The sequence below is a fragment of the Nannospalax galili genome, unplaced genomic scaffold (assembly GCF_000622305.1).
Source record: "Nannospalax galili isolate Female #2095 unplaced genomic scaffold, S.galili_v1.0 scaffold85, whole genome shotgun sequence".
Taxonomy (NCBI): domain Eukaryota; kingdom Metazoa; phylum Chordata; class Mammalia; order Rodentia; family Spalacidae; genus Nannospalax; species Nannospalax galili.
Genome location: NW_008358866.1, coordinates 8149135 through 8163526, shown reverse-complemented (window position 1 = coordinate 8163526; position 14392 = coordinate 8149135). Strand labels below are relative to the sequence as shown.

The 14392-nt window shown below is 39.5% G+C and overlaps 1 protein-coding gene across 1 annotated transcript; it reads left to right on the top strand.

Annotated features, from left to right (window-relative positions):
• Window positions 1-6908: 6908 nt before the first annotated feature.
• LOC108490169 (protein PIGBOS1-like) lies at window positions 6909-7140 on the top strand. The gene has a single exon (XM_017795450.2). The coding sequence runs from the start codon at window positions 6931-6933 to the stop codon at window positions 7138-7140; it is 210 nt and encodes a 69-aa protein (XP_017650939.2). The 5' UTR covers window positions 6909-6930.
• The last annotated feature ends 7252 nt before the right edge of the window (window positions 7141-14392 follow it).

Sequence of the window (14392 nt, the reverse complement as noted above, 5' to 3'; positions counted from 1 at the left end):
CCTTCCTTCCTTTCCTCTTTCTTTCTTTGTAGTCCTGGCTAGATGGCCTCAAACTCACAGAGTTCACTTCTCCCTCCCAAGTGCTGGGATTACACCGCCATGCCCAGCTTTATATATTTATATTTTCATCTACATTTCTTCCTATGACAACACTTCTGTCTAGAAAAGAAAAAAATTTTTACAGAGTCTGGTAATTATCTTTAAATATTTCATGTATCTTAGGTGGAATGGAATGACTTTTCTTTCTTTAGGGGACAGATCTGAGTTTAAATGCCATAAATAATTGGAACACATTGTTATTTACAAAGGAGTCTTCTTCTTCCTGCCTCTACCTCTCAGGTGCTGAGAGTTCATGTGTGCATGTGGTGGTTTGAATGAGAAGTGTCCCCCATAGGTTTAGTTTGAACAGTGATCAGCTGCTAGCACACTTTGGGGGAGTCATGGAACCTTTAGGAGGTGTGGCCTAACTGGAGGAAGCACCTCACTGGAGGGTGGGCTTTTCAGAGTGTATAGCCTTGTTCCTACTTCGAGTTTTGCTCTTTCTGCTTCCTGTGCATGCTTGAAGACATGAGCTCTCAGCTTTCTGGTTAGGCTGTCTTCTGCCAAGCCTCCCTGCCGTGATGGACTCTTCTCCCTCTGGAACCGTAAGCCCAAATAAACTCTTCCTTCTATAAATTACCTGGCCATGATGTTTTATCTATAGCAACAGAAAAATAACTAATACAGTGCACTACCACAATATGATTGAAAACTATGTTTTAAGAACAGGTCATATTCTAGGTACTATGTTACAAGTCTAGGAACATAATAGGGGGACAAATAGACAAATTTCCAACTATTTGTGGCATTAGTGAGCTAGGACTGTCCTCTTCATCTTACAGAAGAGGAGACTAATGTTTTGAGAGGATCTCTTCAGTGATGAAGTTTGAATTTGAACCCAAGCATGGGCTCAGGCTTTCTTTTCACCATAGTGTAGTTACAGCTATTAATGGATCAGGCTATTCACTGGAGGGGTATAAGCTAGATCATTGCCTGTGGCTAAACAGAAGTGGGTAGATCACAACTCAGGGGAAGAACTGGAGAAAAATCAGTCTTGAAAGGGAGATTGTAGTATATGCCTTTTAAGATACTACTTATGATGTGATTCAAGGAAGAGGGAACACATGGAAGAATCAACATGGTCAATGGCACAGTGTGTGGGATGATACCAAGGGAGACCCATCGGGGCACAGATGGCTAGCATCTTACAGGAATGAGATAGCTGAAGAACTCATTTAAAGATGACAAAATCTGACCTTTTGGGATTAAATATTCACCTTCCTCTTCTTATAACTGGCTGACTCCACCAGGCGTGGTGGCGCACGCCTTTAATCCCAGCACTCAGGAGGCAAAGGCAGGCGGATCTCTGTGAGTTCAAGGCCAGCCTGGTCTACATAGTGAGTTCCAGGATAGCTGGGGCTACAGGGAGACCCTGTCTCAAAAAGAGGACAAGAAAGAAGGACATATAACTCCTTGGAAAACTGTCCTGGTTGACGTTTATCTTTGCATCAATAAATAGCACTGTTTTAGTTTTTGTTTTTTCCATTTAACTTTGGTCCCATGGTCAGTCACCTCTTGCTTAGTTCATTCTCTGATCAAATTCCCTTGCCAGCTTCTCTGTCCTCATGGCCTGATTTAAAGTAGCTTCCTGACCTGTATCCTTGCTCTGACCTGCTTACCCCAGACCTGCTTTACAGTGTGTATGCCTGCAAGTATCTGACCAACTCAGACTTGCCTAACTCTTCTCTGAAGTATTCAGATTTCCTATCTACTTTCTGCTCTCATGTTTTTCTAGTCAATGTTTTGACAGGTCTTAACAGCAACGTTAATAGTGATAGCAACAACAAAAACAGCACAAGAACACATTTGGCAATAGTGACAGGGACTGTGCTATATGCTTCACAGGGTCGCATTCTATCCTCATATCTGCATGAAAAAAAACAATGATCACCTGCATGCTACACATAAGGAAATTGTGGCATGAAGCCATTAAATGACTTGTTTAAGGTTACCAACCCAGTAAAAGGGGGAATCAAGGTTCACCATGGGTTGGTGGAGTTGCTCAGTGGGTAAGAGCACTTGCCTGATGACCTGATTTGGATCCCTGGAACTCATGCTGGAAGGAAATAGTTGACTCCTTCAAATTGCAAGTAATCCTTTGATTTCCACACGTGTGCCATGGCATATACATGTCCCTCCCTGCAGCAAAAAGACAACAAAGAAATTAAAGATTGGAAAAAAAAAGATTCACCACAGATTTTGAACCACACTTCAGACTCTGCCATTTTATGAGGTATAGATGGAGAGTGAGGGGAGGCTTTGGAAAATGTTAGGAGTTTATGGTGTGCTGTTTAAAAATATTTTTATCGATTCTTTGAGAATTTTATACAATGCATTTTGCTCATATTAAAAATCTCTCCCCCATCTCCTCTCAGATTCACCTCTACATTCCTATCCCCTCTCTCCCCCTTTCATGACCTCTGTTACTTTTTAAGGCCTATTGAGTCTAATTTGTGTTCTCCAAATGCTCTTGGGTTAGGGCCCATTCATTGGAGTGTGGTCAACATACTCAGCATCACACCTTTGAAGAAAACTGACTCTTTCCCACAGTTATCAATTGACAATAGTTCCTCAGCTAGGACTGAGACATCTTACTCATCTGTCCACTCAAATTATTCCATAAAATAGAAAAGGAAGGAACATTTCCAAATTCGTTTTTTATGAAGCCAGCATTACTTTGACAACCAAACCAGATAAAGACTCTGCAAAAAAGAAAATTATGGACCAATCTCCTTGACGATCATAGACATGAAAATTCTCAAGAAAATAGTCACAGACCAAATTGAAGTACACATAAAGAAAATAAAAATCATCCTGCCAGGCATAGTGGTGCACACCTTGAACCCCAGCTCTCAGGAGGCAGAGGCAGGCGGATTTCTGGGAGATCCAGGCCAGCTTGGTCTACATAGTCAATTCCAGGCCAGATGGGGCCACAGGGAGACCTTGTCTCAAAAAGAGCATTGTTGTGTGATTTCCAGTACTAATCAGAAGTGACACACCCTACATATGGATACTTGATCTTGAACACCAGTTACAAGACTGTGAGGAAAGGAAGGCATCATATGGAGGGACCCCAGTTGAGCTCAAGCCAGCTGCCAGGATCACCTGGAGGACACGTGAGTGAGTGAACCTTGAGATAGATTATTCTTGTTCCTGATCTGCCAGTCTCCTCAACTCACTTATCTTGGTGTGGAGATCAGTTCACCTATAAAATTTTGCTTTGTTTAGACTGAACTGAAGATTTATGAGTTAAAAAATAAATGATTGTTTTCAGCCATTAAGTTTGGGATGATTTGTTATATACAACAAGTAACTGGAACGTTCTGTGATTTGGTGTTCTGTGTTCATCTTGATATGGGAAACAGGCACCAAAGGTGGAGTTGTTTAAGATCATGCACTTATGTTTCTACATACTGTTTAAAATTCAGAGCTGATGTAGGAGAGTAAAGAATTATAGGACTTTGACTGGGAGACTTTTATGGCAGTTCTGGTTTAGAAAATTGTCCAGCAGAGTATCTCAGAGCTGATTGAAAAGGAGATGTACACTCACAATGCCTGTTTTGGCAAGTGGAAGATGCCATATTTTATGCATTTCTAAGAAGAAAGAGTGTACATAGGATTTCTAGGAGGAAACGTCTACCTAGAACTGAGACATCAGAAGGCTAAGTTTCAGTTTAAGAGAAATGAGAAAACAAAATTACCATGCACAGGATAGCAAGAAAATGTTATGCCCAAATAATTACATGCTGCATATAATCAATTACATATTTTACAAATAATTATAATTTTATGTGATTATATTTAAATTTAAAATCAGTACTTTGTGAAGGGGAAAAAAATCCCTCAAGAATTTGAACCAGTATATAGCCAGATTTGCAGTGTTGTTATTCTACCAAAGTGGAACACACACATATGCACTCTCATACAAGAGATACAACAAACTACCTCCATCACCACAAAAAGCAATACTGCAAACTTTAACCAGGGAATTTGATTTAAAGAGGTTTTAGAGTAGTAGTGCTACTGGTAACTCAAGATGTAGAAAAGCAAATCCTTTTTCGAGGAGATTCGGAAGAAGTAAAAAAAAAAACTGATTTCAGTTCGGACCATCAATAATTATAGGACATCAGTGAGAGTTAAATGCTATAGATTTAAGATATTTGTTTATTTCAGAGATATTAAAATGTGCATAATTTTTTCATCTTAGAGTAGACAAACCAGAACAGTTTAGACATGAGAACTTGGGATTGGAAATTAAGTAGTTATTCATTGACCAAAGAATTCTTGAATACCATGTTAGGTGCACTATTATGTGAGTTGCCAGAATAGGGTGCAAAAAAGGATGTGAATGTACATTTATTGCCATTGTACACTGTATTTGTTTCCAAGGGCTGCTGTAACCAATACCACAAATCTGGTGGCTTAAAACAGCATAAATCTATTCTCTTGTAGATCTGGAGTCTAGAAGTCTGAAACCAAGGTATTGGCAGTGCCGTACTCCCTTTCATGCCTTTAGACATGCTCAGTCTACCGTCTGGTTAGCAAGGCATCCCTTAGCTTATACTTTAAGTACTTCTACTGTTGAGTCCATTGTCACAAGGGGTTGTCTCTGTGTGTCTCTGTCTTCAGATAGTGTTTTCCTCTTCTTATAATGATACCAGTCATATTGAATTCAATGTCATGCTAATAACCTCAATCTGATTACATTTGCAAAGATCCTGTGGTAGTTGATGTTGATGGTCAACTTGGCAGGATTTAGAATCATCTAGGAGACAAACATCTGGGTATGTCTGTGAGGGAGTTTCTAGATTGGGTTAATTGATAAAGGAAGACATACTCTAATTGTGGACAGTACCATTTCATGGGCTGGGGTCCCAGACTGAATAAAAAGGAGAAAGTGAGTGGAATACCAGGAGTCATTCCTCTCTGCTTCCTGACTGCAGTTATAATGGGATCAACTGCTTCATGGTCCTGTTTCCATGACTTCTTGGCCATGATGGATGGCACCTTCAAACTGTGAGCCAAAGTAAATCCTTTCTTCCATAAGTTATTTTTTCAGATATTTTGTCTCAGTCATAAAAATGTAACTAATACAGTTTTATCTCCAAATAAGATTGTAGGTACTGGGGATTAAGATTACAATTTATCTTTTTAGTGTATACTATTCAACTCATATCCACTATTTTAATCTACTTTCTGCTACTATAGCAGAATATCACAGATTGGGCAGTTTGTAAATAGGTGCTAATTTGCCTTATAGTTCTGGATGCCGGGAAGCCTGCGAGCATGGTACAAACATATGATGAAGGACTCCACACTGCACCACAACGTGAGATAGAGAAGTAAAAAGGACACCCCCTTTTAGTCACTAACCTCCTTTGAGATAATGACATTAATCCATTCATCAATCTATGACTCCTCATGATCTGATTACATTTTCCTTTCTTTTTTTTTTTTTCTTTTTTTGGTCTTTCTGAGAAAGGGTCTTCCTGTAGCCCCAGCCAGTCTGGCACTAGCTATGTGGACCAAGCTGGCCTTGATGTCACAGAGATCTGCCTGCCTCTGCCTCCCAAGTGCTGGGACTAAAGGTGTGCACCACTACCCTTGGCCTTGGCCTGATTACCTTTTACAGCTTTTGCCTCTTAATATTGTCACCATGGCTGTTAAATTCAACACAAATTTTGGAGAGACTACTTAAACCACAGCACACATCATTAGTGTTTGAAATGACCCATTTCTACTTTCCCAGTTTCATCTCTTGCTTCTCACTTCCAGTGTTCACACTTCAATGTCTCTGAATCCCTTAATCTTATCCTATCTAGAATGCTCTGGCCTGATAGGCTAAAGCCACAGGACACTTTACAGCTGAGCTCAGGTGTCATTTCCTTTGGGTGCCTACCCTGAGTCAGCAGGTGGCTGGGGTTAGGTATATTGCAACACATACCCTGTAGTATTGTCTTTACTGGTTTTTCTGTCCTTATTTATACTAGACTGTGAAGTTGTTGAAGGCAAAGACTTTGGGTCTTACCATGTCTCTTTGCTCAGCACAGTGCTTACATTTTGCAGACACACAGTAAATGTTTAGCATTGACTGTGAGTAATACTGTGAATATCATTTGGTCATAGTGACCAATATCATATGAAAGAAGTGAATTATTACTTGGGATTTTTGAGTATGAGTATGTGGTTGAGAAATATATTAATAGAGAGCAATAAAAAGGTAGAAAGGAGATGGTTTGGGGAAATACTTTGAGTCTAATTTAACGGGATCATGAAAAAACATGGTAGGGAAAGTACTGTTGTAAACCCTTTAAGGACAAGGAATAGTTTTTTTTTTTTTTTTTGGTCTTTTTGAGACAGGGTCTCCCTGTAGCCCCAGCTGACCTGGAACTCGCTATGTAGACCAGGCTGGCCTCGAACTTACAGAGATCCGCCTGCTTCTGCCTCCCAAGTGCTGGGATTAAAGGCGTGCACCACCACGCCCGGCCCCGTGGACAAGGAATAGTTTTAAAAAATATTTTTATTGAGGTTTTTGTGCATTTCATTTAATAGATCTTAATCAAATTTTGGTCCCCTCACCCTTCTACACCCCCACACCTCCCTACCAGATTTCATGCATTCTGTCATATATGTTAAGTTCTATCCAGTCAAGCATTTGTATCCAGATATCCTTGGTGCAAGTTCACCCACTGGAGTCTAGTCAGCCTATCTAGAGTCAGTCCCTTAAGGAAGATCAACTAGCAGCCAGAAGCGGCAGAATCACCTCTGGCCACGAACTCCAAGTGCCTGACTGGAGTTGGGTGCTGGAAATGATCTGAAGAGATTTACTGCATGTGGAGTGTAACTACTTCGAACTGTGCTCTGTTTATTGCAACAATGCTGGGGAGAGTGACTCTTCCACAACTGCTTTTTGCTTCTGTCCTTGGAATTGCTGGAGGAGTGTATACTTACCAGCCAACATTTGAACACTATTCTAGAAATCAGAAGGAATTAAAAGAAAAGGTGAAATTGGCACAAGAATCAGAAGAAAAGAGAAGTTAATACTGTATGAAGCGATAATGTAGTAATTGCTTAAAGTCCATTAAAGTTATATATTTACTATCATTAAAAAAAAAAGGTCAACTCAGGGCTGGAGAGATGGCTCAGTGGTTAAGAACACTGACTGTTCTTGCAGAAGACCTGGGTTTGAATCTCAGCACCCACATGGCAGCTAACGACTGTCCTTAGCTCCACTTTCAGGGGATCCGATGCCCACGTTTGGCTTCCTCAAGCATTGCATGACACAGGTGCACTTATACACATGCAGGCAATACATTCATACATACAAAATAAATAAAAATAATAAATAAAATATTTAAAAAAGAAGATCAACTCTCCCTCACCCAGCAGTGATCAGTTGCCAATAGTTCCTTGGCTAGGGTTGGGGCCTGCTGCTCATTTCCTTTGTTCTATGCTGAATTTTTGTCTGATCGAGTTGGCATGGGTCTTGTGCATGCTGTCACCATTGTTGCAAGTTTATATGAGCAAATTCCCAGTGACCTGAGAACCTCCGGTTCCTTATGGTCATGCGCTAAGTCTGGCTCTTACACTCTTTCCACCTCATCTTATGCAATGGTCCCTGAGTCATCGGTGGGTGAGGTTTAATAGGAGTCTTATCCAAGGACCCACACTCTGCAGTTTCTTATTCTCTAAAACTTAGCCAGTTGTGGCCCTCTGTGTGCATCACACTCTGTCGTATGAGGAAGCTTCTCTGGTGAGAGTTGAGCGATGTATTAGTATTCTCTCACCTGCTATCTTCCGTGAGCCTTAGGTGCAGAGGTTCTACTGTAGATGTGTCATTTAGGGCTGGGCATCTCTTAGACACTTATTCTCTGTCTGTGACGAGTTGTGTAACTCTGTAATAGCCTCCATCTGTTGCAAAAAGAAGCTTCTTTGATGAGTGATGTACGTTATACTTGTCTGTAAATATAAGGACCCATATTTAGCATACAACAAGAAATTTCATTTGCCTAGAGATATGTCAGATATAGGGCTTTTTCTAGGATTTATGAACTCTCCAGCCATGTGTGTTTGACTATATTTACAGGGCTACCAATGAGTTTTCTACCATTGGGAGGGCTTTAAGTTCAATTAGACAGCTGTTGATTATCCCCTAGATAAAAGTGCCACTACTGCAACAATAGAGATAGTTTTCTGTGACTGCCATTGTGGTTATTAGGCTTTAGAGCTGGGTTTGACCATTGGTTGATTTTCTCCCTTGGCAGCTTGTATAGTATTCTCTACAACTATGAGAGTTAGTCTTGAGGGAGAAGAATTCCAAGTCAGTTCCAGCTCCATTGCTCCAAGAAGGATAAGAATATATTTTATCTCTAAGTTCTTAGTATTGGGCATGAAATTACAAAGACAATCAATGCAAAAGTATAGCCAAAGTATAAAGTGAATGTTTCCAGGTCTCTATGATGGAATTTATATTGATAAAGTAGAAAAGCAAAAGTGAGGGGCTGGAGAGATGGCTCAGCAGCTAAGAGCACTTGCTGCTCTTTCAGAATATCCAAGTTCAGTTTCCAGCACCCATGTTGGGCAGCTCATAACAGTTTGAACTCCAGCTTCAGGGGATCTGCTACTCTCTTCTGGCCTCTTTGGGTACCCATATACATGTGGCAGACATTATGCAAACACATGTGTGTACATGTAAGTAAAAATGAAAATAACAAAAAAGAAAAAGCTGTAGAAAGTAAATGGTTGAGGGCTGGGAAGACAAACACTTCAACTTTAACTGTGATGATTCAAAATTAGAATATAGTATTCAATGGGGAGACCTTCAGTGGCCAAGTCTATGGTGCTTTGATATTTCAGTTTTAGAATAGAAAGTTAGAGGAACTGAGTATAGAGTAAAAAATTAGAGAATTGAAGAGATGGCAATGGGACCAGTGAAAGAAATAAACAATTGTGGAAGGGAATGTATGGATAGTAGTAACATCACAGAATTCAAGAGAAATAACTGATGAAGGTCATTTACTGTTCCAAGTTATGAATAAGATAGAGAATAATGAGATGAAAATCATTAGTTTAAGCTTCAGATGTAGTCATTAGTGACCTTCCAGAGAACTATCTCAGTGGAGGACAGGAAAAGCAAATCTCGTCTCAGGTGTTTTAGAAGGGATTCAGTGGCAGTTTAGTAACAGTGAGAGGTGTGATGTATAGACCATATTTGGCAAGAAAATGAGAGAGATTAAAAAGAGGACTGAAAAGAAAAGTTAACAGGATCAACAAAACTTACTACTGTATTTTTCAATGTGAGACATTTTTGATGAGTTTAGTGTTTAATACCTTGAATGTTTCATTTCTAATTCAGGCTAGAGCTGAAGCAGTGACGGTAGTTAAGTTACACAGGGAAATTATATGGCTTTTGGCTTGGAGGAGTGTCCTTCTAGATGCTGGAGCCTGATACTGTGGGAAAGAGAACTGGGCATGAAGGGATCGTGGGAAGCATATACAGTGGAACAGAAATTAATTAGGTTGGGGAGCTGAATCATAGCATTTTGGAACAGGAATTGCTTTACTTTTGTGTCATTGTGACAGTGTCTGACAGACACAATTTAAGGGAAGAAAAGTTATTTTGGCTCATGGTTTTCACCCATCGAGGTAGGGATTTTATGGTGGAGTAGCCCAGCTCATGGTGGTGGGAGCATGTGGTACAGGCTGTTCATATCATGCATACCAAAGACCAGAGAAAGATCTAGCAGGAAATGGTCAGGGATGACATGTCCCCAAGGATCCACTCCTTCTGTAACCTACTTCCTTCTGCTGGGCCTTTCCGCTTCACGTTTTTAGAACTTTCTAAAAAAACACCATGAGCTGGAGTCAAATACTCAAAACATGAGCCTGTGGAAGATATTTCAGATGTAGACCATAAGAGTCACTTTTGATCACGTGAAAAATACCTGAAAAAACCAATTTAAAGGTGGAAACAGTTATTTGATTCACAGTTGCAGAGTTTTCAATTTGTAGTCACTTGGTCCCATTGCTGGAGAGACAGAGCATCATGGGGGCAAGAGCATGTGGCTGGCAGCTGTGAGCTTCATGGCAGCTTAAGCAGAGCACAGAAGGCCAGCCTATGCTGGTGGGCTCCTACGTCCTTCTGCTTTGGTTCCATATTGGGCCCCTAGCCTATTGGAGAGAGTCTTCAGCCACATTCATGGAGAGTCTTCCCCCTCACTTGTCCCACATGCCAATCATCTCTGAAAATACCCTATCAGACTCACCTAGCTGTGACTTTACTAATCTTCTATATAGCTCTCAACCCAAACAAGTTGGCATTCAGGATTCACCATCACAGGAAGGGATGGAGCAAATCTCTGTATTTACAGAAGAGGCAGCTGAGGTGCAGAAAGGAAACTTGGAACTTCAGAGTCTCATTGAAAGCCATCTGAACTGTTGGGTAGAGTTGTGGGCTTGTTTTCCCTTTTCCTCAGGCTAAGTGAAATTCCATGTCACCATTCCTACCCCCAGCGGAGTACCCGGATGTAGACAAAGAATTGCTGTCACTTTATTCAAGGGTGTTGCTAACCAGAAAGTTGAATATCATTCATTTGCAGAAAGTAGTTTTCTTTTCAGACAATTTCTAGAACTAATTTAGCTGTTTTGCAAATAGGGATGGAGAAATGTAGATCCAAGTTGTTGCCTCCCCTGGGTCATCATTAACCAGACCAGCTGGCTAACAAGCTAACAAGCCTGTGGCTATAGAAGCCAACCTTACCAAGAGTGATGGATTATACATATAAGCCTCTTTTCTTTTCAACTTCATTTGCTGAAATGTTTTGCCCTTTGAATTAGACCTTGCAGAAATACCAGATTGAATATTATAATCTCACCATAGTTTTCTTAAGTGCCCTCCCCTAGGTGACTTGTTAGGTTCTGCTGAAGATGATGATGAATGCTGCGATTCCCACACATGAAGGTTTTGTCCTGAGAATGCTCAAAATGTTCCATCTTCTACCTGTATAATAAACCACAATTCCTGAGATGAAAAAAAAAGGTCTGCGGTGCTGAGTGTCCCTTTGCTGAAGAGGACTTGGCCTGATGAGACAAATGTAAGCTGGGCATTTGATGGAAAGGGATTTATCTATATGCAAATGTTGGTTTTCTTCTCCAAAAGTATTTCTCTTTCACTGAAGTTTGAAGATATGCCTCACATGACAAAAACTAATATATATGTATATATTATATGTACGAATGTCAGAATTCATTAACTGCACCTGAGAAACACATGCACAGAGTTAATAGGCACCACAGTTGAAGGACGGGGGGAATATGTGATAAAAGTATAGAAATGTTTGTAAAATTATGGTCTTATCTTTTGTCTTGACACTGTTATGCAGTTTTTACATTATTATTCTAGTCAGCCCTGAAAAACCTGAGGCAGCCCATTTAGAAATCTCTCTTAACATATTAAACTGAATAGCAAATAGATAATTTCAATCATATCTTGTAGCCAATAAAAACCTTCCAGAAACTGGCAGATTTTCAAAACCTTTGAAGACTTTCTCTTTAATTACAGAATTCTATAGGATACTAAAATCAAGTTCAGAGTGTAGAAGAAAATTCTTTGGGTGGCACAGCTGAGAAAGCATCTAGAGAGAGGTCTTTCAAAACTATTAATCTAGGCATAGTGCTGTATTTCAGTTATGGATCTAGAATTTGTCTTTCTTGTTCTAAACTGTTGTAAACAGTAGTCAGAAACCAAAGGCCAGTAATCCCGGCTCCTAGAAATACCTTGTTACTTCAACAAGATGTTGAGAAACAGAAGAGAAGGGATATGGGATAAAACAAAGGCGACTAGAGCAAGGATACCAATGAGAGACAAGAAAGAAACTAGAATGATAGAATCAACAATGGTCAAAGAGTTCACAATCTATAAAAGAAGTTACATCCCTATTTTAGAGCAAAACTTCTGCTAAATTGCCTTTAAAAAGTTTTTCTATTTTAAAAATTAACTCCAAAGAAGGATTCATGGCCTCCATTAATAACACATTAAAGTATCTAAAAGCTCCTTCTGCCAAGATTTAGGTTTATCTGTTGTAGTAGCCAAGTCAAACTTGCTATGAATTTACATTAACTAAGCTGACACCATCCCTTGAGGTGTAATCATTCTTGAATGTGAAGAATATAGTTGGATATTGGCTTATAAGAGCTTGTGACTCCTTTATCTTTAATTTTTACATACCTCAATCATCTTTCCTCTTAACATTTCAAAGTTCCTCTTAGAGTAAAAATACGGACTTGGTTCTTACCTATGGTTATCCCAGGATCATCTTTTTCATTTTGAGTTATGAGAAAATGTTTAATACAGTGAAACAGTTTCCATTCCTTTCCCCTCACAAAACATGTGATAGATGATGCTCACATTATAACAGAATATTAAAGTAGAAGTTTCTGCCAAGATACAAAAATACAACTCCTGTTACATTTTCAAGAAGGAGGTAACACCTGTGCAAAGCTTCCAAAGTATAAATAGAGAACAAATTACACAATTCTGGAATCCCACCCCCACAAAGGTCATCAAAGGGTAGAGAAGGGAGATAGTTTCAAGATTATGAGGATTTTCTTTGGAAAGAGTTTTGCTGAATCCCATCTTCTCCAAGGAGTTGGTTGAGAAAATGCTCCTTTTCATCTCAAATCAAGAGAAAGGTGATTTAGCAGATGGCATGAAGAACTTGATATGTGTTCTCTGTGGTCCAGGAAAATGGCTGACTGGTATCTGATGAGTGTGTGGAAAATCTGAGAGGCAAGGCAGCCTGTTGGCTGCTCTGACCACAGGAATGAAGAGGTTGCTGTGCTGGTTGGTCTCTCTTTCCAGTGTTTCTTGGGCAAAGAATACTGAGAATATTTGCCATAGACCAGATGTGGAACATGCAAGGGAAAACTGTCCTAGACTCTGGGACTCAAACTTTCTTAGGGACAATGAATCTTTTTTTCTATTTTTCAGCATAGCTTTTTGTGTGTTTCATCTATTTTCAGTCAAGTTCACTCTTCATAATGGCAGGATAGTGGTAATCAACCCCTTGGGCTACCTCTTCTCGGTGAGGCAGATGTCCATATGAGCAGTAGCAGGATCATGCCAGAGGAAGGAATGTTGTGGACGGTAGGTACACCAGCTACACATGGTCTTACACTTAGCATTTCTGTAGTGTTTAGCTGAAGTGGACAGCTCGATTTTTCCAAGATAAAACATGAATCCAATTGCAAAAATTGAGATGGTGTTGTCTCTGTTGAAAATTTGGAGTAATTACTAGAGCTAAGGGAAAACTGACAGGTTAGGTGAGTGCATGGTCCTTTACTTATAAGAATCTACTTTAAATATTTGTGAACAAGGTAGATGGATGTAAATATTTGCCTTGTTCTCAGTATTTTAATGTTAACAAATAGGACACAAGGATAACATTTGATACATTGCATCCTTGAGCAAAAATTGTTGTGCATATAAAACAAGTCGTGATATTTTCCCTAGCATCTCAAATTTCATTTCATAGTAAGAATACTTTTTTTTTTACTATATATTTGTGCACCAATTTATGTGTACCTTATATTAGACCATAATTTCAACAAGGTCAAGAGCCACACCCATTTTGGTCACCATTAGACAGCAACATTTTTCAGAGTGTCTAGCCCTTTAATAGATCATCAGTAAATGTTGGTCGAATGATTGGATAAAGATTGTTCTCTTAGACTCATAGTACAATAAGGGAAAAGAAGCACGTGTTGCCATGGGAAAGGAGGGCCGGCCTGCCTCTCTACATGATCTTCATATCCAACAGAGGTAAGCTTGTTCCATCTCTTATGCAAAACACTTACCACAACTGTGTTAAGAGCCTGCTTTCAAGATATTGTACATAGAGCAAAAGCACTTCCTGCTGCATAATAGGTGTTTACACATAAGAGATATCCTAAAGGAGGAGAAATTCTAAAATTAATAATCAGGACCCTTTGGGTAGACATACGTAAATATTACATTTACATTTTGGTTTTTATTTTAAAATGTCCACCTTATATTGTATGTATATCAGAGTATTCTTCTGTCATGTAAAATAGCCTTCATAATCATTTAGTGGTTGTATATGTCAGTGAGTATATTGTCTATAAAATAGCTAACTATACTCTTATTTAAATTTTTCTATTTATTATTTTTATTTTATGTGTATGAGTGTATTGTCTGCATGGAAGTGTACTCCTGTCATGCCCACAGAGGTCAGAAGAGGGCGTCAGAGCTCCAGAATTACAGACAGCTGCCCTG